Consider the following 24,541-nt stretch of genomic DNA (forward strand, 5'->3'; position numbering starts at 1 on the left):
CCCTGATGCTTTCCAATAGGAAGTCAGTGCAGTGTTGTGTTCCTGGTGTACAGTGTGGGGAGTTCCTGTTCTCCATCAGCAGTACTTTCTCTTCAGAAGGTTTTCCTGCTACTTCTTAAATGCTGAAAGTATTTGTATGTTGACTCTACAGCTCTGCACAAAACTGCTTTCTAAAAACAATTATTTCTTTTCTCTCTTACGTGGTTGTTAAAGCTGACTGTTTCCAAGAGCTTCAGGGCATTAAGAAATATCTGGAAATCTCTGGCCAATATTGCAAATGTTTTCTAATGCCTTTTCAAAGCAGTAATTTTTGCAACAAAAAACAGGAAACAATCTTTTTTTTTTTTTTCTTCTTCAATTCCTGTTAAAATTTCTGGAGCATTTGTGAGTTTCTGAGGCTTGAGCAATGTAACCACCTCTGCAGGTGCAATCCATGGCTCAAAGACCCAACCAGGATAATCTGTATCATTCTGTTTGGTAAAGGTGGTCTTTTCTTGCTGTAATGACATGTAATATCACTGTGTAATGGCTCAGGGCGATGCTTAACAGAGCGCAGCTCCCAGTAGCTCTGTAGCATTCTGCTCTGTAAATGTTACCCTGCTGAATATGTATGTGAAGCTGAAGGTGAGGCTTTCCAATTGCCACTGATGTTTTCAGGCATTTTGCACCCAAACTGAAGCAATTAAGTTCAGTGCAGAAATTCCTGATAGCTTCAGTGGGTTCTGAATGAGGCAACTTGTGCTTCAGTGTTTAATTATTCTGTGTTTGAGCCATTTCTGAGTGGAGGGCTGCAATTCCCAGCTTCTTTCCTACAGGATAGCACTGTGGTCCAGCCTGGGTTGGAAGACATGGGAAGGCAGGAGGCTGCCAAGGGAGAAGAGCCCCTTGTGCTGCTGGTGGTGATCTGGGTCCCGCAGGTGCCCCAGGGGCTTTCCCTGCCCTCAGCCCTGTTTGTGGCAGTGATGACACCTCCTAGAAAGGCCCAAATGTTCTGGTTTCCAAAAACCTCCTGGAGGTCAACATCCTTTTTAAAGTCATTTACAAAGTCAGCAGCAGGCGCCCAGAGCTGGGTGCAGCTGGCAGCTCCTCTCCCTGCTCAGATAAAATTCCTGTTTCTTCCATTTTATGCACGTGAAGACCCTCTCTGTTCACATAGGTGCTTGTGTTAAGGACTCCCGGTGATGGACCTCCACACGTGCTTTTGGTAGACCTCACTGTGCAGATCTCTCGTGCTCTTTTGATAGACTCCGAGAGTTTCTGAGTCATGCCAAAAATGGTGCTGAATTCCCCCAGTGTGTCATATTTCTTCAAGTATCCCTTTATGTTAGAAGAGCTTCTGTTAAGTTGCCTGGTGCAGATGGCAGTCACTGGCATGTGGCTTCCTCAGCGTATCCTGGAGTGATGCAGGGGTTGTTGTGACGTTTCTGATGGGCTGCCCATCACCCAGCACTGAGGCGCCACGTGTGACACACACACGCTATCTGAGCCCATAACCTGAGTTCCATCATAACCTGAGTTCCATCATAACCTGAGTTCCATCACTTCTCAGTGATTCTGCTCTTCCTTTCTATTTGCTTTATTCTGATTTCTGCTTAAGACAAACCCTGTGGCTGACTCTGTGGGTGAGCACTGCAGCATGGGAGCCGGCCCAAACTCCGGATACAGATTAATTCAGGTTTTCTGCTGTGACCTTTCTTTTGGAGCGTTCCTTTTATATCCTTCCCATAGACTTCTGGCAGGTTTCCTGCTCCCGAGGTGCTTGAATAAAGATGTGTTATTACTTTTTATGCCTTTTTTCAGACATTTCTGAAGATGTTTTCTGGCCTTTTATAGCTAACCGTACTGTTCTGTTTTCCTTATTTGGCTGCGTGTGCACAGTGAGACGGCATGTGGCAAATCTGCCCCACCGATAAATTTCCTGAGCACAAATTGAGGGAGGTGGATCATAGAACAAGGAAACCATTGTGGTTGGAAGAGCCCTCTGAGCTTCCACTGCCCACCAACCTCAGGGTCACGTCCCCACAGCTCTGGGACACCCCCAGGGACAGTTAATCTGCCCCCAGCCAAACCTGGGCTGCCTATGCTATGCCATGCTGCTATGCCAGCACCTGGCTGCTCTCTTTGGGAAAATAAATTTCTCCTGGTGTTCAAGCTGAACCTTCTTTTCTGCACTGTGAGGCTGTCACCCCTCAGCCTAGAGATGCTGCCGGTGGGGAAAGTGGACACCAACTATGAGTAAGGTGGGTGCACACAGTGAGCACCTCCACCTTTCCTTCCTGCTCCTCAGCAGGGCATATTGTGCTTGTTTGTCAGCCGTTCAGCATTACCCATGTAGGTTGTTTGTTCTGTGCAGTCTGTCTGGGGATTTTCAGCAGCTGTCAATGGATGTGCCAGCAGCTCTGGTTCAGTGCTGTAAACACCTGTGAGTACATTGGCACTTTCTGTTGCGTTTAGTGGAACAGAGAAGACCCTTCTTAATTTCTCTTAAATTTGCAAGAAATAATACACTGAAATTACTTTCACAACTCTGTTATATATTAGAGCACTCATTGTTACATGTGTACTCACGTAAGTGTGTGCACACGTGGATATGTGCCCATGAGTGGCTGGTGACAGGGCACAGCCCCAGCCCTGGCCCTGCAGACTGTCTGTGGTGGCACTGGGGTGGAGGAGCTGCTCTCCCCAACCTGATGTGTAGGAGCACGAAGGCAGCTGCTGCTGGGAGGGTAACAGATTGCAAGGTATAGTTTGCTGCTTTGAAAATCACAGTGGTGAAGCAGGAGTTAACAAGCCTCCTGATTAATGTGCAGGGTTCACTCCTGATGCCGTGACTGTGCAATGAATGGATGCTTGCAGAGCTGTCTCAGCACTCCCATCTTGGTGCAGACAAGCAGCTTTCATGCCACTGTAACCTGTTTCTCAATTTCTCTCTCTTAATTGCAGCTCCAGCCTGCGTGGCTTTGTCTCACCTGTACAAATTGAAGTGCTGTTTTCCTGTATGAATGCACAATGAGGCCTTTTGTGCCTAGCGGTTAATTATCAGGCCAGCGGTGTCTGTGTTGGTGTTTGGAAACCATTTACCAAATAAATGTTGTGTTGGAACTGTGACCCCTGTGCTGCATGATGGGGCTGCCTTGTATGAAGGGCTCTGAGTGCAGATACTCCAGCAGAGCCCTTCAGTGGGCTGTGGGGTTAACCCAGCCCCTCCAGTGCCCAGTGTACTGTTTCCTTTGGTTATTGTGTAAATAACATGAAGTCCTGCCACGTTTTCCCAGTGTTGGATAAATGCTGAGTGCTTCTGTTTATGTTAATCATCATTACACGAAGTACACCTCTTCCTACCAATTAGCTGCTTCTGGGAAGTTATAGAAAATGATTTGAATGAAAATTCAGAGAGGTGAAGTCATGGCGGTGCTGCCTACACTGTAGGAAACAACCTCTGTGTTGGGTGAGTCAGCCCTAAGTCATGCAGCAGGAGCTGATCTGCACTGCTCAGGGCTGGACCGCTTCATTGCTGATGGCAGTTTGAGGCCTGGTGCCTATTTTCTGGCTGTTTAGTTTCAATAACTGTTCCATTAAGGAGGAGACCGCCCAAACACAGACCGATATTCTACCTGAAAGACTGAAAATCACAGACTTCTGTGTTCAAAATGAATGTGAATCCAGAATATTGATTGTAACCAAGTGCTACCAATGGGTACCTGCTTATTTTACCATTACTTTTCAGTTCTTTTTTTCCTGTAAGTATGAGATAGAAATGTTAGACAGACTTTACAATGACATAGACAATATTTTTATGTCCACATTGACTTTTTTTCCCAAGATGTTGATTGCTGCTTGAACTGTGCTAACTGCGCTTTGCTCTCTGTGCTGGACCATCCACAAGTTGACCTGATCCTAAATACTTTTTTTGTTGTTTGCTTGTTTTTAGGCAGATGTTTTAGGAGCAGTGGCACATAACCAAGCTCAGAGGTGGTTCCTCTCTCCAGTGTTCATTGCTCTGCTTGGTTGTGTCAGGGCAATGCAGTTATTGCGCCGATTGAAGTTAAGCTTCCTCAGTTTTTCAGCCAAAGTTACTACGTGGATTTACTGAGCTGGAGAGGAACTTTCTGAACACATTTCTATAGCAACAAAAACTTTTAAGTTATCCAGTAGTCTATTGAAGGGCAGTCATAAACATTCACTGCACTTCGTAGGGGCTTATATATACCTCTCTATCTCTTTCTTTCTCCCTTTTTGGTTTATGTTCAATGTCTAATGTTACTCAAATACATCCTAGTAGTTGGCCTCAGACAATCCAGTGGCAGAGATGCAGCAAGTAATGAAGTTCTCCTGACCAATGTAGATGTTACCTCTCTTGGTTGACTCCTCCTTTGTCCAAGTGTGCTGGCCAAGGCACCAGTTCACACTGCCATCCCAATGGGAGGACAGTGATGACTCAAGTGCCACATAGTGTAGATGCGGCACTTAGGGACTTGTTTAACAGGCGTGGTGGTGATGGTTTGGTGGCTGGATTTAGGATCTTTTCCAACGTTTATGATTGTATGGGAGCCGTGTTACTCCAGACTCAATGCTTTGGGATGTTTATATCCTTTTGGGTTCCTGGGGGGAGCCAAAGGTGCTTCCTATCTGCAGAAAAGAGCTGAAGGCTGTATATGTGCTGTTGCTTACACAAAGCAACCAGGCAATCTGCCTGTATTTTTTTAAACGCCTTTGCATAATTAGAAGTAGTTGGTATGGTTCTTGCTTTTAGAGCCATTTGAGATGAGGAAAACACCTCCTCAGAGTTTTGTGGGATTTCTTTCAGTAGAAATGGGTGAAATTGAAAAATTGTAGAAACTGCATTTGTAAATGGTGAGTCACCGGTGTCTGAGAAACAGCAGGAGCTGGTAAGCGATGAGAAAATACTTGTGTTTCTGGTACTCATCTGTGTGACTCACTGTTCCCACACAAAGCTGTGGCTTCTCATCTCTTCTTTGATTTCTTGACAGTAGGTGTTAGAGCTCTTCGACTGGGGTTTGTTTATGTCCTTTCTGTAATACCTTGCTTTTAGCAAATAATGTACCATGCAGATGTTACCAAGAGGGGACCCTCAGCAGCTGATGTTTGGAGAACATGGAACTTCTCAGGAAGTTTGGGAGAACTGGAAAAACTGTGGTATTCTGAGTACGAGAAATCAAAACTTAATTAAATTAAATAAAGCAGTGTGCAAGGTCATGTACTGAGGGACTGATAAGGAATTATGGTGTAAGTGGGGGGTTCTTTGGTCAGTGGTTGTATTGGAGGAAAAAAGCCACGAGTCTCTTGTTAGGATGTGAAATGTCTGAGTCATCCATCTAACAGAGCCCTGACAAGGCTGGATGTTCTTTGTCAAAGTATTTCCACTAGAGATGAAGAAGTGTTTGTGATGTTGTATAAAGAATGAGACCTCATTAGAAAAAGTTCACAATGAAGCAAGGATTAGGAAGAGCTAAAGGTATAATGGAAAAACAGGAAGGGGAATGCATGCAGGATGTATGCATGCATTCCCATACAAGAAGGCTCTAAAAATGTCCTCTTACTTACACTGAGAGGACAGAAGTTGATGCGGGATAATTTGGTGATGGTCTCTGCACACACAGCCAGGTGGGCAGCTTGGAAGAGAACTCCTGCATGGATGGGGGCAGAGGTGTGCATGGTTGGCAGAGGAACAAAAAGGATGGGTTATTCCTATGATTCTATCACAGGAATCGTTGCAGCTGGAGAAGCTCTCTCAGCTCCCCTCTGCCCCCATCCCTCAGTGCCACATCCCCACAGCTCTGAACACCCCCAGGGATGTGGCCCCCACTCCTGGGCTGCTCTGCAGTGCTTATTTACTGTAGGCTACAAAGTCTATCATCTTGTTTTGTTTTTCTTTGCTGAATGGCTGAAGTTATAATTAGAATCTTCGTGTTTCAGCTGCCCCTCTTTGGATCAAACAATAATTCTGTGCATTGGAGATCTGCAAAAGCACTTCTCAAAAATTCTATGAAAAATGGACCTTTTTTGCACAATATTTAACTCTCAATACTTGACGTTCTTCTGTGACGAAGGCAGCTGTTGTGTTTTCTTCCACTAACTTGAAAGCTCAGAAGGTCACTATTATCTACAATTTTCCATGTAAGGTATTTCAGTTGGAAACCAGAGGAATCTCATCTGTTACGTGTTTCAGTCTGAGTCACAACTGAAATTGTGAAACCAACCATCCAATAGAGCACCTATAAGGTGTCTGCAGCTTTGCAGTCAGCACTGTCCTGTTCCTGTTGTCATGACTATGAATACACATCTATGGAAATAATTTTAACCCGTATTTGTGTTGATTGTACCTGAAATGCAGTGAAACTGTAAAAGGAAACACAGAGGATCAGGGTTTCTAAGCAGCGTCTTAACAGATATAGAAGTAACGCGCAGTAACTTGTTTGTGAAGCAATATAAAGTCATGTAGATGAGATTCTGCTTTGAGAGAACACACTGAAAATAACCACAGGTATTTCACAGAAGTTAGGTTTGTATATTAAAAGTATCTACCAATAGAAGGGGCTTTTATCACTAAAACTTCATTTTTAATTGAAAAAATAAATTAGAAAAACAACATTAAAAATGTAGTTTAAACGTTGTATGAATTGAATACTGGCAATTCTCTGTAAATATCATTTTAGTACAGAGAATGGCATGTATCACGAAGGAGCATCTTTGGCAATTTAAAACATTATTTGAAGCACTGTCAGATAAATTTATTTTATTCTTGTCCTCTATTTCAATATTGCTCTGCTTTGCCTTTACAATAAGTACGAACATTTGTCCTTTTGATGTTGGAGGGCTGCAGATCTGGTCTTGTTTGTCTCTTTGGTTTCAGCTCAGCAGCGGTGAGCCAATAAAAGGCTCAGAAAGATATTCAGATATCTAAAAGGTGGCAGAATCCATTCTGATTTTTCAGCCATTAAATGTTATTCATAAAACTGATAATTGTTATTTTCATTAATCCTGAAAATGGAATCATACAAATCATTCCTGCGACTTAACAACATTAGTCCCATTCATTCCAGCAACATTTATAACGCTGGAATCCTTTCCACCTCCAAGCTGCTGCTTCTGGAAGTTGATTTGCAGAACCGCAGGTTGTGTGAAGTGTGTGGAAGTCAACGGAACTGAATTTATATCAGCTGAGAACGTGTCCAGGAACAGCTAAATATAGGCTTAAAAGCTTTGCTTTAGACTGCTATTTCTGAAAGGCTGTTCCACTTTTTTCCTAGTTTATGATAAAGATGTAAACTGATTCTTGCACTCTGAGATTACAAATGTTTTCATCTTTCGTGATGACCTGTTTTCTTTAAATAGTAACTCTGGCTGAGTTTAATGAATCACATTCCAGAAGACTTCTTGCTTTGGCAATGCGTTATTAAAGCACTGCCAATATTTTATTAAGGCACTACTACCACACATCTCTCTATTAGGCTGTTTTAAAGTAGATGAACTTGCTGCTGAGGGAAGGTGCACAAAAATGCTTTGTGTGGCTTTCCTGTTGTAGGAGCAGTTTGTGGCCATGTGTCGTGGGCCAAACTTGACTGAAAAATGGCCCCAATTCCTGTTGGCTAGAGGTAATGGTGGCTGTTTTGTGCCATTTCTCCTGTGGGGAGGCGATACAGACAGAACTTCTTGTAGCTCTCTGAAAGAGCGCTGACACTTCTGCCACCTGGGGTAATCCTGAGCAGAGTTCAGCACGTAGCTGAGGTGATCATTGTGGTCCTTTACAATCCAGGCCATTCTGTGATTCTATGGACAACTTCCATTTAGCAGATCCAGGTTTGATTTCTATTTGATACCTGACTAGCAGGGTTAAATTCTGGATAGAGTCTTCACAGAGCAAAGTGGTGGGTGGGGAAAGCATTTACAACCATGAAGACTCACTCTGGTTCACCTTGCATTCATTTTATTCTTAATTATGCTGGAACCTCGAGCTCCTCCCGGTGCACTGTGGAGCCGAAGACACAAAGAGTTCCCTCTGACTGTTATTAATGAGATCTAATTAGCCTGTTCAGCTTTCCGGGGTATGGCTGTGCTGTGGTACGCAAGGAAATTGCTCAGTATGCTCAGAGCACCATAAGTTGGTATTCTTTTAATTCTCCTTGACTAAAAATCATCTGCAGAATAAAAACCCCTGTGTACAGTTAAAACTGCAAGGGGAGTTTAGAGACATTTGTATTTGTTGCTGCATCAAGATGCAGTAGCTGTACCTGCAGATGTTTCTGCAAGGACAGCCTGACCAGTTGCCCTGCAGTGCATCAGCAGTGCCCTGAGGGCCACCGGCCAAGCAGAGCCCAGCCCAAGCTCTGCTCTGAGCTGTGCAGAAGGTCGCTTTTGGCACCTCTTCCCTTTAGCACTGGGAAATTCTCTGCACCGTGAGATGTCTTATTTATGTAACCTGAGAAATCAGGAATAGTGATGCAAAACTCGAAGGCTCTCAGCTGCTTGTGTTCTGACACCAGTACTGTGATTCAAACTGGTGTGAGGAGTGTTGGTTTTTCAGCAGATATTCACTAATCTTCCTCTTTACGTTGGTTTTTGCACACTTGTAGTTTCTCATGAGCTTATTACGCTGCAAACAATGCACCCCTCGGTGAGCTCTGCAGTCTCCTCCATATAACTCCTGCAGTTGCCTATGGATGGAGGAATGGATCCAAATGTGATCTGGGTTGAGATTTATGTGAAAAATTTGGCTTCAAGTTTTATTATCACATTAATTAAATTACATTACGTCATTGAAGCAATGAATATTTAACTGAGCATTACTCATAATTGCACCTTCCCCATTCCTCCTTCACAAAATGGTCACTCGTAAGAAAGTATAATGGATCTTTGGGGAAGAAAAATATAAGTAGTAGCATGAAGGAGACAAAAATATCACAGAGTAATAGGAAATGGGATGGGGTGTTCGTTCCCATGGGTACCTTTGCAGTGTGCTTTGTCTTCCTGCAGAGCCCTGTAGCAGATAGATGAAATTCATCTGCCTCTATACAAGTGCTGCTGTTTCTGAAACTATTTGTTTGTCTGCCGTGAGATGCTGTGCCATCATGTTTTAAAGATGTAGTTAAAATTTATTTACTAGAATGAATTTACAGTGCTGTAAAACAGAGCTTTTAAAGTAAAAGTTACATTCAGAGGTAGAATGCAAATATGAAACACAGCAGTGAAAGTGAAATACTTGTGTATGTTCAGACAGTGCTCTGATGGGAAAACCTTTAACATCTGTGGGTGCAAGCAGTGATAAAGCTGCAATACTCGCGTGCTGAGGTGAACTCCCAAAGCAGCAACTGGCCAGAGGTGGTTGAATAATTGCAGTCATTTGTTCTGCAGTTGTACTGCAGTGGGAAGTGTGCATTCATGGAAAGGATCCCCATAACGTACATGAGAATCTTATTGGTAGTGAGGCAGTCTGTTGTCGCCAAGTGTTTGCAATTACCAGTGTTATGGCTTTCCCCATTGAGATAACTTGTATTCAGTATTTACATCCTGTATCGAAGCATCAGAAATGTGAACTGGACTAATAGTCAGTTAAGGCACAATGGTGAAAGTTTCCAGTGCAACAAGTGAAACCATATCTAAACATTTTCAGTGGCTTAGAAGTTATTTGATGAGATACTGGGTGTAACTGATCTGTCTGAGAATGTTATGGCTTTGTTTAAAAAAGGAGCTTTTGTCTGGATTTGTAAAATTACAGGCAGCTCTTGCATGATATTTCCAAAGAGAACTGCAGCAGTTAAAGGACCAGAGGGGTTAAAGACATCGTTAGCTGAAATTTTAATGGAGAACAGAATATCAAACAGAACCCTTCGGGGAAACGAGTGGAAAATCTTCATGTTTGCAGGTGACTTCATTATCCTGCTTCACTATCATCATCTGTTGTGCCAGTGGAGCACTTACTGCTCTGTGAATGGCTCCCAGTCTTCCAGGCGCTCTTGCATATTGAAGAGATACCACTGAAAGATGAAATATTTGCATCATTTCTTTTGGTTTTATAGCAATAATATTTCAAAGTAATGAATACTGTAGGAACTAAAATACAGTAAGAAGCAGGCTGGGAATTGGAGAGCATCAATCAAGAGTTATATTACTGACTTAAAAGGAAGGGGGGTCAGCATACAGTGTATAAAAAGCCACTTTGTTTAATCATGTGCACTCAGTCTTGACTAATCATAGTTATATTGATAAGTTTTGTTTCAGATTTAACCGCTGTGTACATTAGGCTTGAACTCCATCATCGTGTTTTGCACCTTGTCTTCCAAAAACAGTCATTACTTTTCCACCCAGGAGGCCCAGATGTGTTTTAACAACTCTTCTCTGCAGGTCATTAATTTCTCAGTACAGAAGCACATCCAGTGCTTGATCTTCTGTTGTGACCCTAACATTCATTCCTTGAAGCTGAGCTGAAAGACAGAGGAATGCAGGAGGTCAGTTGTGGAGGCTGTTTACTTGAAGGAAGTAATAAAATACATGATTTCAGAAACTTGAGAGCCAAGTGTGTGTTTATCTACAAGGTTTTTCATCTCAATAACATGTTTAGAAGAAAATGCCTTCTGTTGAAGGATGAAATTTGCATTTTTGTCAAACATTTGTGTGTTTTTTTAAATCTTAGAAAACAAAACATGAAGTTTTCTCATAATAAATGTGCCTCAGTGTTCTCTACCCAACCCCATCACATCATTTTCCTGTAATCGAAATGTCAAAGCAAGTCTCCCTTGCTTACTTGTAGCATCTCTAATGACTGGCTCTACTTCTGATACAGAACACAGAGATAAAAGGGTCAATGGCAGAGATGCCATCAGTAGCAACTGTGATAATTTTTGGATTAGGATCAACTCTGAGTACTGCAGAAGGCCTCTATGTAGCAGAGTACTTCTGCTTCACACTGAATTCTTTAATTGTTTGTATCCTTTTATTTTTTCTGTTTTTTTTAATTTACCTCCATTGTAACGTAGTGCTGTGTTCGGAGCATATTGGTCTACCAGGACTGAGCAAGAAGTTCTGCAGCAGCAGGAAGGTGCCATCCCAGTTATGTTAATGGAAACAAAGGCAGTATTTAATTTATTGCATTTGCACTTTACCCATAACAGGAGATCTCTTTTTGCCTTTTGGAAGGGATCCGTTTTAGGGACGTGCTCAGTAGGCACAGTGGGGATGAGCCCTAAGGCTCAGGGATCTTAGAGCTCTTTTCTAACCTGAATGGTTCTGTGATTCTGTGATCCTGGCCCAGTCTGTCCTCCAGGAATGCCAGGAGGTGCCAGCAGAGCCAAGGCTGGGTGAGGGACACCCCGGCAGGAGGGAAGGCTGGTGGCAGCGCCAGCACATTGTGGCATGTTGCACCACCTGCACAGCACGTGGCCTGTCCCACACGCCTTGTTTAGTGCAGCACTGGAGGAACATAAGCATCATTATTTCAGTTTCTTAAAATGATTATGATCTTTAGGAAATATTTATGAAGCTATTTGGTTTAAATTTAATAATCTCTTTTATAAAGTATTGACTGTGCTACTCAAAATCATTTACAAACATCAAGTCACTCATCATAAACCATAGAGATCGATATATGCACATGAAGATGCTGTTTAATCTTTAGTGTTGTGGTAATTTTGAATTGGCTTTGTACAATCGTGGATTCTGACACTGTAGAGTGAGTGAAGTGGCAGTGATATGCATCTGGTAGGGATGTGAGCAATGCTGTGTGTCACACACGAGCAGAACATCCTTCCAGTGTGAGCAATCACAGTACTCCATCCATCCCGGACCTTCCATCCTTCAGCTCATGTTACAGAGTTGCTCAGCAGTTTTCTTTCCATCTTGAAATTATCTTTGCTGTTTTGGGATTTCTTCTTTGGTTTGATGCCTGTGGTGTGTTCTGAGCACAGTTTTTTAAACACCTGTGTGTTCTTAAAGGCTTATCTGTATTCATATTTGTAGGTTCTAAGTGCTTTTCCCAGTTGGTGTGCCTGGATGCCACGTGTGATTCTCACATGTGATTGAGAGAACCATTTTTTATCACAGCGTAAATTTGGAGATAAACAGGGGGGATTTATCCCCATTCACTTCCTTAACTCAAGAATCTCACCCAGTCACTTCTAACTTTAAAGCCCTTTAACCCATAATGTACATTTGAAATGAACTTTCCGTTTGCTTTCAAATGCTGCCTTCCTATTCCTCTCTCTCTCAGATAATGCAGGGCAGGAGGGTGAGCTGCTGGGGCTGATGTTGCATCACTCTTCTCTGGCCCAGCTGTGGTCTCAAACTGGGATCTCAAACTGATCCCTGAGTTAGAAACCTCTATGCTGCTTTTCATCCATTTGCAGCAGGAGGTCAACGCTCTTGCAGCATTAGGGTGGTTTACAGCCACCCTTTGTATTCATGCTGCAAAAAGCTAGAATGCTTTTTAGAAGTTCATAAAGAAAACAATCAAAAGTTTGCAAATTAATTTAGTCACCACAATTGATAGTTTTCAGTTGCTCACAGGTGAGTCGTTTTCCTTGAGTAACCATGCAAAAGTGCACCAAGATTTGATGTTTACTTTTATGTTCTTGTATTTGTTGCTGGTTTTCCAGTTCCAGAACTTTAGCTGGTGTCCAAAAGCAGAAGTGTGTTGTTGTCATTTGCAGTGATGTCCATCTGATCTAACTCTTTTTACACCAGCAGCATCACTTGGGCTTTATTCTTGTCTAAGCAAAAAGCTGACTGACTGTTTCCAAGGAAAAATTCCATCTTAGATGTTTCCTGATCTGTTGCAGGTCGATGCACAAGCTGACTCAGCTGGAGAGACTTGATCTGGGCAATAATGAATTCTCTGAACTGGTAAGAAATGCCCCTTTCAGCAAACACCTGTGTCATTTTGTGTTCGGGGGGCTGGACTTGTGCTTGAAAGGCATTAAGGTGTTGTGACCACTGTCTGCTGCCTTTGGGAAAGTATCTGTCTAATAAGAGGAATTGAGAAGAAAATGAAAGTTGAGAGGAGGAATAATGATTATCCGCGTTAACCTCAGTGAAGACTGGAAGAAAAGAATCATTAATCATTACAGGAACAAATAGCACAAAATGACCGCTAATTAACTTAACCTGGAAATTAAAAGTGATTTTAATCATCAAAGAAGAAAAAGAAAATTCAATAGAGTTAGCTTAGGCAAAATAAATTACCTTCCAATTATTGACTAATTATTTTTTGTAATAGAAACACATGATGCGACTGCACGTAGGATGGAGGCACTGAGCTGTGGGGGGTGGGTTCCTTCCTGCCCAATGTTCCGCATGGCGGGCAGCAGGAAGAGAACTTATGGGAACTGCAATGTTCCAAGGGACTCAGACTGCAGGAGATATTTTGATGACTCTCTGAAGGTGCTGAGATGCTGAACTGGCACATTTGATAGATGTGTCCATAACGTGATCTGTTCTTTTCCTAAGCCTGAGGTTCTCGAACAGATACAAAACCTGAAGGAATTATGGATGGACAATAATTCTCTGCAAATACTACCTGGGGTATGAACATTTATTTTATGTCATCTAATCTATGCTACTAATGATGAACAGTTCACCATGCAGTAAATGAGTGTATGTGTGTTTCCTGAATAGGTGCATATTTTCAGTTAGTTCTAATATCATTACCAAGTAATAAAAGGATCAAAATTGCCATGCACACAAAGGCCTTCTAAATGTTGAGCTACTACATGATAGTAACTACATTGGAGTGTACGTGTATTATCTGAGCTTTGTGTGGTTTGCATTGCGAGGGGAGTTGTTTCCTGCTGCCTTCTCAGGCACATTTCAGTGTAAGGAAAACAACAGCATCAATTTTGCTGATTTTCTTGGTGAAATGTCACGTCTAGAACGAAGTGACCGCCCTGTGCTAATGGACCGAGAGCCAGATTGCTTCTGCTGGCTACAAACTGTACATGCCAACAGGTTATCAAAGAAATCTGAGAACGTTCTGTCCTGTTGTTCGTGGATGTTAGAAGCTGCAGTGAATGTGTTCGCAAAGTAACCTGTTGAGAGTAACCTCTCATGACTGAACTGTGAGAATCTGAAACCTGATTTTAAACTTTAGAAAATGAAGGCAATGAATATGACACGGGGATGCGCTGATGCCAGGTGTCACCGCAGTGCTGCAGTGGGTGGGGTGAGCTGGGAGTTGTGTCCCTGGGATCCATATCCAACCAAAGAAAGTAATAAAGCAGTGTGACATTGAGAACTCAAATTCCCCCCAGATTTAATGAATCCAGAGCACCAGAATCTGCTTGGAGTTTATTATTTATTTTGTTGCATGTCGTTTCCAGAATGATAGGCTGGCATGATAATGGCAGTGGGCAGCATTTTAATAGGATTTAGGATTATCACCTGGGCTCACAGAGCAATTGATCTTCAGCACTGCCTAAACCTTCCCTTCTGTGGCTTTCTGAAGAAATCCCAGTGATGATTCAGTGACACAAATAGAAAAGGACTCTGAGATAGCCAGTAGAAGTCTGTATTGCAGTTGTTTGTCTTTAAACTTGGAAATTGGCATGCCATGTCTATCTGTTGAAGTAACGCTCTGTAACGTGCTATTAAGTCTATAGGAAAGTTAAAACAGCTCGTGTACCTGGATATGTCAAAAAACAGGATAGAAACTGTTGATTTGGACATATCGGGATGTGAAGGACTTGAAGACCTCCTGTTGTCATCAAATATGTTGCAGCAACTGCCAGACTCCATAGGTGAGCAAAGCTCCTGTTTTTACACTCAGCTTTGTGATAAAGCTGGAAGAACTGCCATTAAACCCCAAAGGAATTGGATATATCTGGTATCGGGGCAGTCCATAAAGACTGCTTTGAACATCAGAAAAAAATATGAATTCATGGTTAGGGGGCCTAGATTGTTCTGATCTGTGTTTTTCAAGAAACTACATCATAGAGATGCTATTGATCTGATCTAAATTAAAACAGAAATGTAAAAGTGGTTATATCAACAGTATTAAGCTCCTGAAGAAAATTAGTTACAATAGTGCAGTTCCAGTGATGGTGTTAAATGAAGAAATAGTTCAACCTGTTCATTTTCTGTTTTGACTATATTACATGTATAGAATTTCTGAATTACTTAGAACACGATCTCTGGAAGCTGTCTGTGGGTACATGCTCTGTACATCCAATCCCTCAGGTTTCCTTCAGGAACACCGCAGGTCCCTCCTCTCTTCTGTTGCTTCCAGCAGATGAGCCCCCAAGATGCACATTGTCTTGGAACGTGGAGCTGTGGACCCTCCCCTATTTTAATTAACAGAGTCAAGCCTCCAGACTGTTTTGCTGGCTAATGAAACTCTACTACATGAATATTTACTGAGTGACTTTTACTCGTGTTTTGCTCTAATGTGATATCTCACCATCAGCCCTGCAGTTTATTCTCGATGCAGTTCTCTGATGTACACATGCAGATTGATTTTTCCAGGTTACATAACTCTGGTACAGAAGGATGCTTACATTGAGAATTGTGCACTCAGTGCTTGTTTCCAAGTTCCCATTACTGAATCGTAATAAGTGTAACTGAAGCAAAGCAAAAAGAGCATTTCAATACTGCATTTTCAGGTGACAGCTTGCTGCAATTCTGTTTGGTAGAAATTTTTCCTCTTAAAAGACAGTGTTGCTATAGCCTGGATGTTTGCTGGGACATGTTGGCTTTTCAACAGAAACATATTCTGGTAGAAGTGAGTAATGCTTCTGACAGCCCTTTGAGGTGGACTATTCATCTGCTTCAGCTTTCATACCATGGTGCATTCCACTTCACGTTTTTCTTTATATAAGTAGTTAATTTATATTATACCCACTGCTAATATTATATTACTAAAATATATACTAAAATAATACTCAATTACAAACGTATGTTTTAAAAGAAAAAGCTGTTTTGGTGTTTCCAGAGCTCCTCTGGGATAAAAGCACACTTGGAAATGTCAGTAACTTCCAGAAGGTGGGAATCTTATTTTCTGACAACACCAATCTCAGTTCCAGCCACTGTGATGCAATGATTTTCCCATTCTTTCTGTCTCTTCTATTGAACTGATTTCCCATTGCACAGTGTAAAGCAGAAGTGTCATCCCTGGGTAAATGCTGACACTTCAGTATCTAGCAGTTCTCTTAACAGATAGAATCAGCTTCATGCTCAAATGCCTTCAGGACTGATTCCAGTCATCTGTTCCTACATGTTGTGAAGCACTCTAAGGGTAGCATTTACTATAGATAGCTTTGCTGGGGTCCTTCTGGGACCTAAGCACCTTTTAATCAGGGCAACAGGATACGATTCCCTTTTATTCCTCTTCACATTTTTCAGGACTTCAGAATACACTTAGGGCTGTACTCGTTGCTTTTCAGCTCAACATTTAACCTGTGCTGCATTGTAATGGAACATACTTTCAATGGGACAAGAGTGTGTTCGTACACTGCATCATTTCTAAAATCTAGATCTAGGTTACGCAGTGCTGGATGTTATTGTTTAATTGAGGATACTGGACGTTACAGAAAGTGACGACGATGAATGTGGAATATTTTTCTTTCCTTCCTCTCCTGTTCTGCAGGGCTGCTGAAAAGGCTCACCACGTTAAAAGTTGATGACAATCAGCTCACGATTTTGCCCAATGCCATTGGAAAGTGAGTATCAAGAGAAACCTTTTCCCTTCCACTTGCTTTACTCTGGAATCAAAAGTAAGACAGAGAAGATGCGCTGAATTACAAAACAACCCCCAGAGGTGCCCCTGACACACAGCCCGGCGTGTCTGCATGTGGAGCAGCTTCTCTGGACTTACACTGGCAGCAGCAATAGGAAGGTGACACGCACAGTATTTTTCACGACAAAGGGTGGAGAGGTGTTTCCTGTGTGAATCACTTGCAGTTCAGATGATTAGAGCAACAGAAGTAGAAAGATAAGAACTGGGGGAATGGCAGTTTCCATAACAACAGCTAGGACTGATGTTGGAAAGATGGCTGTATACCACATGTGTATTAAGGTGTCTTAAAACATTGAAGGAGCATAAACGAAAAAGCCGTGACAATTTAGTAGGTGTATACATAAAATATGTGAAAATATCATAGAAGTCCTGATTTGCTGAGATTTGATCAGATTCTGCATGGTCTTTGGTGCAAAATTCCACGTGGTGCTGCTGAATGCAGAGCTTCCCTCTGCTGCCTCAGCGTATTGCCTGCTGGAAATCCACAACTTACTGTAAAACTCAAAGCAGGTCCAGGCCTGTTTCCAAAGCAATACAAAGAGCCAACAGCCGTGCTTCAGAATGTGATTATTCTGCCATTCCTTGGAAGTCGGTGCTTTCATTTGATTTATAGTTTCCCTTCCTAGCAGAGAATGGCATGGTGAAATCTTTAGAGTAGAAATCATCTCTAACCTCCATAGCTGGTGCTGTCCCACTCCTGTTCCTACTCTGTAGCAATATTCTCAATAATAATTTTGTTGTTCAGATAGCGTCATGTCTGGCTTCCTGTGATGTGCTGCCTGCAGTGCATTGTACTGATGTGGTATTAATGGTGGGCATTAAAAGTTGGCTGTGTGAATGACCAAATGGAAATCTGGCTGTGCTGCAGTCACTTCTGACACTGAGAGCTTATACAGCTCCAAGCTGTGCTGGGCACTGTGCAGGAAGGTTGATGCTGTGTCCAACATTACCTTTAGCAATTGGGGGAGCCATCTTTCCAAAGCTGCCATGACAATATTTTCTTATGGATTGAATTGTTCAGAGCAAAGGGAATTCCCTCTCTTAATATCTGTTCTGTATTATTTGTCAAGGATCCGTGATCATGTTGTAAGAGATGCACAGTGCTGCTCCGAAAGGTGTGACTGCAGAGCAGTAGGTTAATCACCCAATATTATCCTATTATTTTTAAAGGTAGTACTTTCCCTTGCTTAATGAGGACAGTGTCTCCCACATCAAAATGAACTTCCTTTCTCTGACTCATCCACTTGGATAGTTTCCTACTGGGTCTCTTTCTCCTAAATGATGAGCACGGTACCCACTGCAGAGTGTATTATTCTCATACAAAGATTAGCAATGTGGAGGAGGGAATTCTCCCTCCAGGGACCAATTTCCTGATGAGACACAGAGCCTTTCAGCACTGCCTGAGTCAATGTTGTTAGCAGTGAACTGCCACCCTCGTTTTTGGCAAGTATGTTCAGAGCACAAGCCTGTAAATGGCATTTGGAGTTGGACCTGCAGGATGCTTTGCTCGGCAGACTCAGCTCAGGAAAAAATTCAGCATATATTTATCTTTACATTGTTAGATGGTATCAGAGGATTTACATACAGGGCTTTACAAATTGGACCCAGGGCCAGGAGACTGTATCCACAGGACTGCGGTGAATGCCCCTGCTTCTGCTTTCTGGGTACAAAGGTTGCAGCCCATGCATAGGAAATGGTGTGGTAACTTAGGAGCCACTGCATGGTGTCATAGGGCTGTTCTGTGGAGTCACAGGATCACTGAAGTTGGAAATGCCCTCTGAGATCCCCAGACCCAGCCATGCCGAACCTGCTGCCCATGACCCTCAGTGCACAAAAATATTCCTCAGCAATCTCTGGGCATGCACTGACAGCTGCCCCATTGCAGTGGATGACGTGTCTGATTTTTGTCTGTTCTTCTAAATCCAGATCGTTCCCTATAGATTTCAAGCCCAAGAAGGCACTAAAGCTCATACATTAAAGCTAATGAAATTTTAGCTAAATTGGCATGATTGGAATTATAGCAGTTCTTCTCAGCATGGCGTTCATCCACAGGCCATGGTGAATGACAAATCACTTTCTGAACTAAACGCTTCTCAATGGTGCTTACAGATGCAGCACGCTTTCATGGGGACTTTGTTGCTTTTGTTGTGTCCATCTTTGTTTGTCTACTGATGATGTCAGAGGGAAGAACAGAATCTGAGAACATCTGTGCCAGACAATATCTTACAGATAAAGTCAAGTCACTCTTTGCTGTCATGGGAACTCACACCAATACAGCTCAGGGGACGAGAGCCTCCAGTTTCCATTAGAAACAGTTGTTCAAAATTAGCTTTTCTATTTTTGAGCTTTTCTGGTTGTGTTATCATCAGTAAAACATATGCATCCTTAATTGAAAAAGCTTTCAAGTTGGACTTCTCTCATTCACGCACGTATTTGGTACGAGCACTTGAGAGGAAACTCATAGTACATATGGAGCAAAAAAAGGGGTGGTGGAAGTGGGGAATGATGGCATTCTCAGTGAGTCACAGAACTTATATTCCCTGATTTGAATGAGCAGCACAGCATTAATCTGTTACTGTTATTGACTTCTAGGGAAATCTGCAATAAATGTTCCATCTTCAGGGCACAGTGTCTGCAGAACTGTGATGATTTGAAACATCCAAAGGTTTTAGATGGCAAATTTTGTTACTTAACCCTCACGCAGCATCTAACAAGTGCATTTACAATTTCAGTTTATCTTTATTAGAAGAATTTGACTGCAGCTGTAATGAGTTGGAGTCGTTACCTTCTACCATCGGTTACCTTCACAACCTGAGGACGCTGGCTGTGGATGAGAATTTCCTTCCTGAGCTGCCCAGAGAAGTGAGAAGCTGATTCTGTTTTCAAATTACATCAAAATGTTTTGTGATAGGCCTGAGATTCCATCCCTGTTAAGTCAGAATATCCATCAAAGTAATTAATTTACTGCAACAGCAGTAAAGTAGTAAAAATCAAGTTAGCAATTAGATTTTCATGCAGAGGGGAGAGTATTGCTCAAAGCAGCAGTGATGGTGGCGTGGTGCTTTTCCTTGATGTTTCTAACAGAAGACCACATTTTCTGCCTTTGGATTCTGCATTTTCTGTTCTTTGTTATTTATAGGGGGGAAAAAGATAACTTGACCACCTTCTGATGTCAAATGAGTGGTAATAACCTTTTCCAAAGCAAGTATTGTTATACCTTTGCTTTTGTTTTTTTTCCATTCTCACAGATTGGGAGTTGTAAAAACGTGACGGTGATGTCTCTGCGCTCCAACAAGCTGGAATTTCTTCCAGATGAAATAGGTCAGATGCAGAAGCTGAGAGTGTTAAACCTGAGTGATAACAGGTACGGTTCCAATCATCTTCCTAACTCACGTCGTAAGAACATGTCTTAAAAAAGAGCTGATTCTTTTTAGTTATTTTGTATTATATTATATTTTAGTTATATTGCTGATGTAAGATATATAGATGTATATGAAGCATATAATACTGTATTTATGAGTACTTTAAATATTTAAATCATAGGGAAAAATATCTTGATTTAATTAATCTTCGTGGTTTGGTTTTAATTCTACTGGCATCCAAAGCAAAGTTGGAATGGGGCAAGGATCTGAGTCTCAGTGCTCTATCAGAGATGAAAGGCTGTTTGCATATTTTATATGCTGCTGTTTCCACATGAAAGTGAGATATTTGGCTGTAAAACTGGATACAGCCTTGTAATTTAGTGTTGTGATAAGAAAGATAAAATTGTGACAAGCTGCTGTATGAGATCATTACATGCAAGAGCACGAAACGTCACCCCATCTCCACCAAAATCAAAGGAAAATGTTCTGCTTCCTTCAGTGGGGCCAAGATCCTGTCAAAACCCAGCAGAACCCACCAGGTTCTCTGTTCTCCTGCATGTGACTGTTTGTGAATGCAGTGCTCACTGTGAGACTTTCTTGGTCTCCATCCTGTGCTCCCACTGCCGCCACAAATGGCTTTTCCATGGAACTTCTAGATTCATCTTCTCCAAGGTTATGTTAATATTCAGCGTGTGAACACTGTTCTGTTTCAGCCAATTATTGCTCGTATCCAGTAAATATCTGGGGAAGCACTTTGTGCACCTGGGTCTGATTTACTGTCAGCAGTTTTGTGGTTAAATTAAGGCTGACAGTAAGGTATAAAATAAGTAATGTTGCAATCCTTGTAATACATCTAGTCAAAATTGTTTACTTAATTCCATTAGATCATTGTCCTCAATGCAATGGTGTATCATAAAATACATTATGTACAGACCAGTGTGTAAAGTCAAACTGAACTCAAGGTTGGTGGAAACTGCCCAAGTCCCAGAAACCAATCTTAGATCTTCCTGACTTTGGGTTTCAGGTCCCAGTGCTTTCCCAGGGACACTGGGTGCACTGTCCCATCCGCGCACTGCAGTGCTGGGGGTTTGAGCTCCTTGCTGTGTTCCTGCAGCCTGAAGCTGTTTCAGGCGTGTTTTGAACTCTCTCTTTCCAGCTCTTTTCAGCCTCCCCACACTGTTCTGCATCCACCTGCCCTGTCCTGTCCTAGCTCAGGTTTGACCTGGAAGCTGGGAGTCCTGAACACATAGGGCTGCAGGTGAGAGCAGCCTGTCAGCAGTGCAGTTTTCAGATGGGTGCTTCCAGTGGCTGCCTCACCTTAGTCCACACAGCCAGCTGTAGGGGCACCAGGGCTGTGTCAGGGCACCTCAGGGTGCTATGGAGATGCCAGGGAGCTGCAGCTGTATTGCCTGGCACATAAAACCAGCCTGAACTGAATTGCTCGGACCTTTTTTCCAGGCCTGTTTTTATGCCATGAGCGTGCAATGAGGAAGTAGAAAACTACTCTTTTTTTTCTTTCTTTCTTTCTTTCTTCCTTTCTTTCTTTTTGCTAAGTCAGCTGCAGATTTCAGGCCTGTGACTGCATCTGTAATTACTGCTTTCTGAGTGCTGTTACTGGGGTGACAGGGAGGGGGTGGCTTCTGCTGGGAGAAGGCAGCAGAGGTGTAGGAGGATGCCATATTCCCTGTGCAAGCTGACCTGACAGCTGGCTGCCATGAAAGCAGCACTGCTGCCCACCTGCCTTGTTCTCTGGCCGCCTGGAGATAAGAATGCAGTGGGATTTCCACTGTGCAGTAAACACTGTGCGTAGCATCTCGTGGTGTTCCTTAGGCTGGGACGTGGTGGTCACTGTCCTTCCCGCTCCCCTTTCTTGCTGGCTAATAGCCCTGCATCTCCTTGTGCTTTCTCAGGGCTGCTCAGAGAAGTGGCTGTTATGGCCTGACTCCCTGAAACTTCTAGAAGTGATCTTTCTTCTTGTTGTGGTCACATCCTGACTTTCCCCACATATCCAATTTGCTCCCAGTAGTGTCTGGCAAACACCAAAGGCAGTTGAAGGTCTGCAGTGGCTGTGCAACAAGGCGGGTAGGAGGGGGAGGGCAGGAATAGACAGCCTTTCTTCATGGGGTGGGAATCTCTTCTCTCAACTCAACCCAAAAAGCCATGCAGTGAGTTGCAGCCATCAAACTGCTGGTTGGAGAGCAGTCTAAACTAGGATAGGTAGGAACAGTTGAATTATCTCACAGACTTCTCTGGAGGGGCCCAGGGAGTGATTTTTCCTGCTCCATTGACATCGTTTCCATCTGAGGTTGATTGTTGCCCTGCTGAGATGCTGTGACTGTGCTGGTTTCTTTTTCTATCTTTTGTGGACCTTCCACCTTGTGAAACAGGTGTTTCAAAGTTTCAGCACAAGAGCTGGACAGAGCTCGGATCCAGTCTTAATGCTGAATCCTTATTTCTTCATTTGATTTGGTTTCCTCCATTTTCCCATATATATTAACATTGATATATATTCCCCATATATATTAACATTGAGTCCATTCCTCCTTTGAATGAGCCCACATATATGTGCTAATAGGGATGGTATTTGGGCTCTGCTTGTAGTTAGGAACTTTTCCATGTTATTGTAATACTTTTGCCCTTCTGCTTTTCCTTGCTCAGATATGACAGAGAAGGTAGAGCATGTCAGTTCTTTCCCTTTGAGCCATCAGTAGAAGAGGCACAGATGTGCAGGTAGAACGTTCCAGATCCAAGGTGCCTCTGCACTTGCTTCATACTGCGGCATGGAGATCCTGAGTCCTGGGCTAAGGGTCAGGCTTTTCCCTGTCAGCCTGTTCTGAGGTTTGCTGAGCCCTGGGCCTTGCTGCTAAGGGAGACCCATCCACACCAAATACTGCTCTGACAGAATTTTTGCGTGATACCTCCAATTTTTGCCCAAACCTTCTGAGGGTTGGCACTCACTCCTTGTACTGACAGTTAACAGGGATGGACTATGCATATGGTCACAGATTCTTTTAGAATTTATCTGTCGGTTCTTTGTGACTTTCTCCCTCCTGACACCAGAGGGGATTTTGTGTCTGTTCTGTCAGGCTGCTCATGCAGCTTTGCACGTGGATTTCACAGGGAGCAGACTCAGTCACTGTGACTGTCAGCCCGTGCTGGATGTTGGAGGATTGTCATGGATAAATAGTTTTACAAAGGGGACTCAGTCTCTCACTGCAGATTCATCCTAGTGAATAACTTAGATCAGGGCCATCTCCTTCTATTTTGTCACGTGCCAAATTTTACCTCCAGTGCCTACAGCAGCAGTTGAACTTTCATGTCCAATAGTCTCTTAGGTCATTACCTTCATCCCAGTGATGTTCTCTGTTAGTAGCTGGGCTACTCAGAGGTTTCTTGTGAGATGTTGTTTTTCCATAGTGTTCTATCTGCATACATTCTCCATGCAGGCTGCCTCCAGGCATGCACAGTGCACAGGTACTGGTGGATTTGAACTTGCCCTGCCAGAGTGCTTGGAACGTTGGCAATCTGCTCTCCAAATGGTCATGCACACAAGGGGTGATGGACAATGTAGCTGTTAAGCAGCACGTGATGAGGAAAAAAGAAGCCCCCCTTCCTTCGCACTGTCTGGAGCTGGTCTGGTGATGAATGAAACTATGAATGTTACCTGCACTTTTCATGTGTGGGAGATTTGCCATTAAGTTCTCATCAGGTATCTTTCAAGGAAGAGACAAACATGACAAACAATGCACTCAGGCTAAAAAGAATCTTAAGTTTTTTGTGAGCTGCCATATTTTGCGTAAAGGTGGGTCAGAGTTTGGAGTCCCTCCCTACCCTTTTTAATACTATGGTTTCAGCTACTACAGGTTTTCACTCTTGTTCTGCCTTCTGAAGGCCTTCAGTGTTTTAAGATGGACCTTGCTCATTTTAATTGACCAGAAGCTATTTTTTAGTTCAGGATTTTCTACAGGTATTCATATTAGAACTCAATTTCAACCAGGTGATTACACTCCAGCTTTTCTTTCCCACATCTTACACACTAAGACTGTATCTGTCCTCACCTATTCTCATCTCTGTAGCTGGGAGCCCTCTCTCCTTTTATCTTTACAGGTCCAAACCTTTTCTTCCCTTTCACAGACTCTTCATCCCTGGGAAATGCAACATTTTGTTGTTACTACACAATAAAAGGCAATGGTGGGCTGGACCTCGACTTGCTTTCCTGTTGCTAAGGTGGTGTCTAATGAGGGTTAGTGTGCATCTGACCGGAGCGTAGGTGGCTTCACCCTGTGCATTCAGGAGAGTTTTGATTCCAGTTACCTGCAATGCAACTACCTGGGGATTCATCCTTGCCTTTGCCAGGCATCTCTGGTGCTTCAAGAGCCAGTGCAGCATCTGATAAAGTAGTTGTGCAGTTACTGATGCATGAAAGATACAGAGACCTCCA

At 42.8% G+C, this 24,541-nt stretch overlaps 1 protein-coding gene across 26 annotated transcripts in view; it reads left to right on the plus strand.

Moving 5' to 3' along the window:
- LRRC7 (leucine rich repeat containing 7) overlaps positions 1-24,541 on the plus strand; it is a 164,654-nt gene that overhangs the window by 110,785 nt on the left and 29,328 nt on the right. For 25 of the 26 annotated variants that reach the window (XR_014933066.1, XR_014933067.1, XR_014933068.1 and 22 more), the window contains 6 exons: positions 12,792-12,855; positions 13,459-13,533; positions 14,600-14,744; positions 16,589-16,661; positions 19,471-19,600; positions 19,987-20,102. Coding sequence is in view for 20 of the 26 variants with exons in the window: in XM_032446216.2 (XP_032302107.1) it covers positions 12,792-12,855; positions 13,459-13,533; positions 14,600-14,744; positions 16,589-16,661; positions 19,471-19,600; positions 19,987-20,102 (603 nt within the window). In the remaining 6 variants the exon portion in view is untranslated. Of the gene's footprint in view, positions 1-12,791; positions 12,856-13,458; positions 13,534-14,599; positions 14,745-16,588; positions 16,662-19,470; positions 19,601-19,986; positions 20,103-24,541 lie in introns of those variants that run through there. The other variant, XM_085512444.1, reaches the window with a different exon arrangement.

This window comes from Coturnix japonica, chromosome 11 (genome assembly GCF_054131305.1).
Source record: "Coturnix japonica strain WE chromosome 11, WE-NBRP24, whole genome shotgun sequence".
Taxonomy (NCBI): domain Eukaryota; kingdom Metazoa; phylum Chordata; class Aves; order Galliformes; family Phasianidae; genus Coturnix; species Coturnix japonica.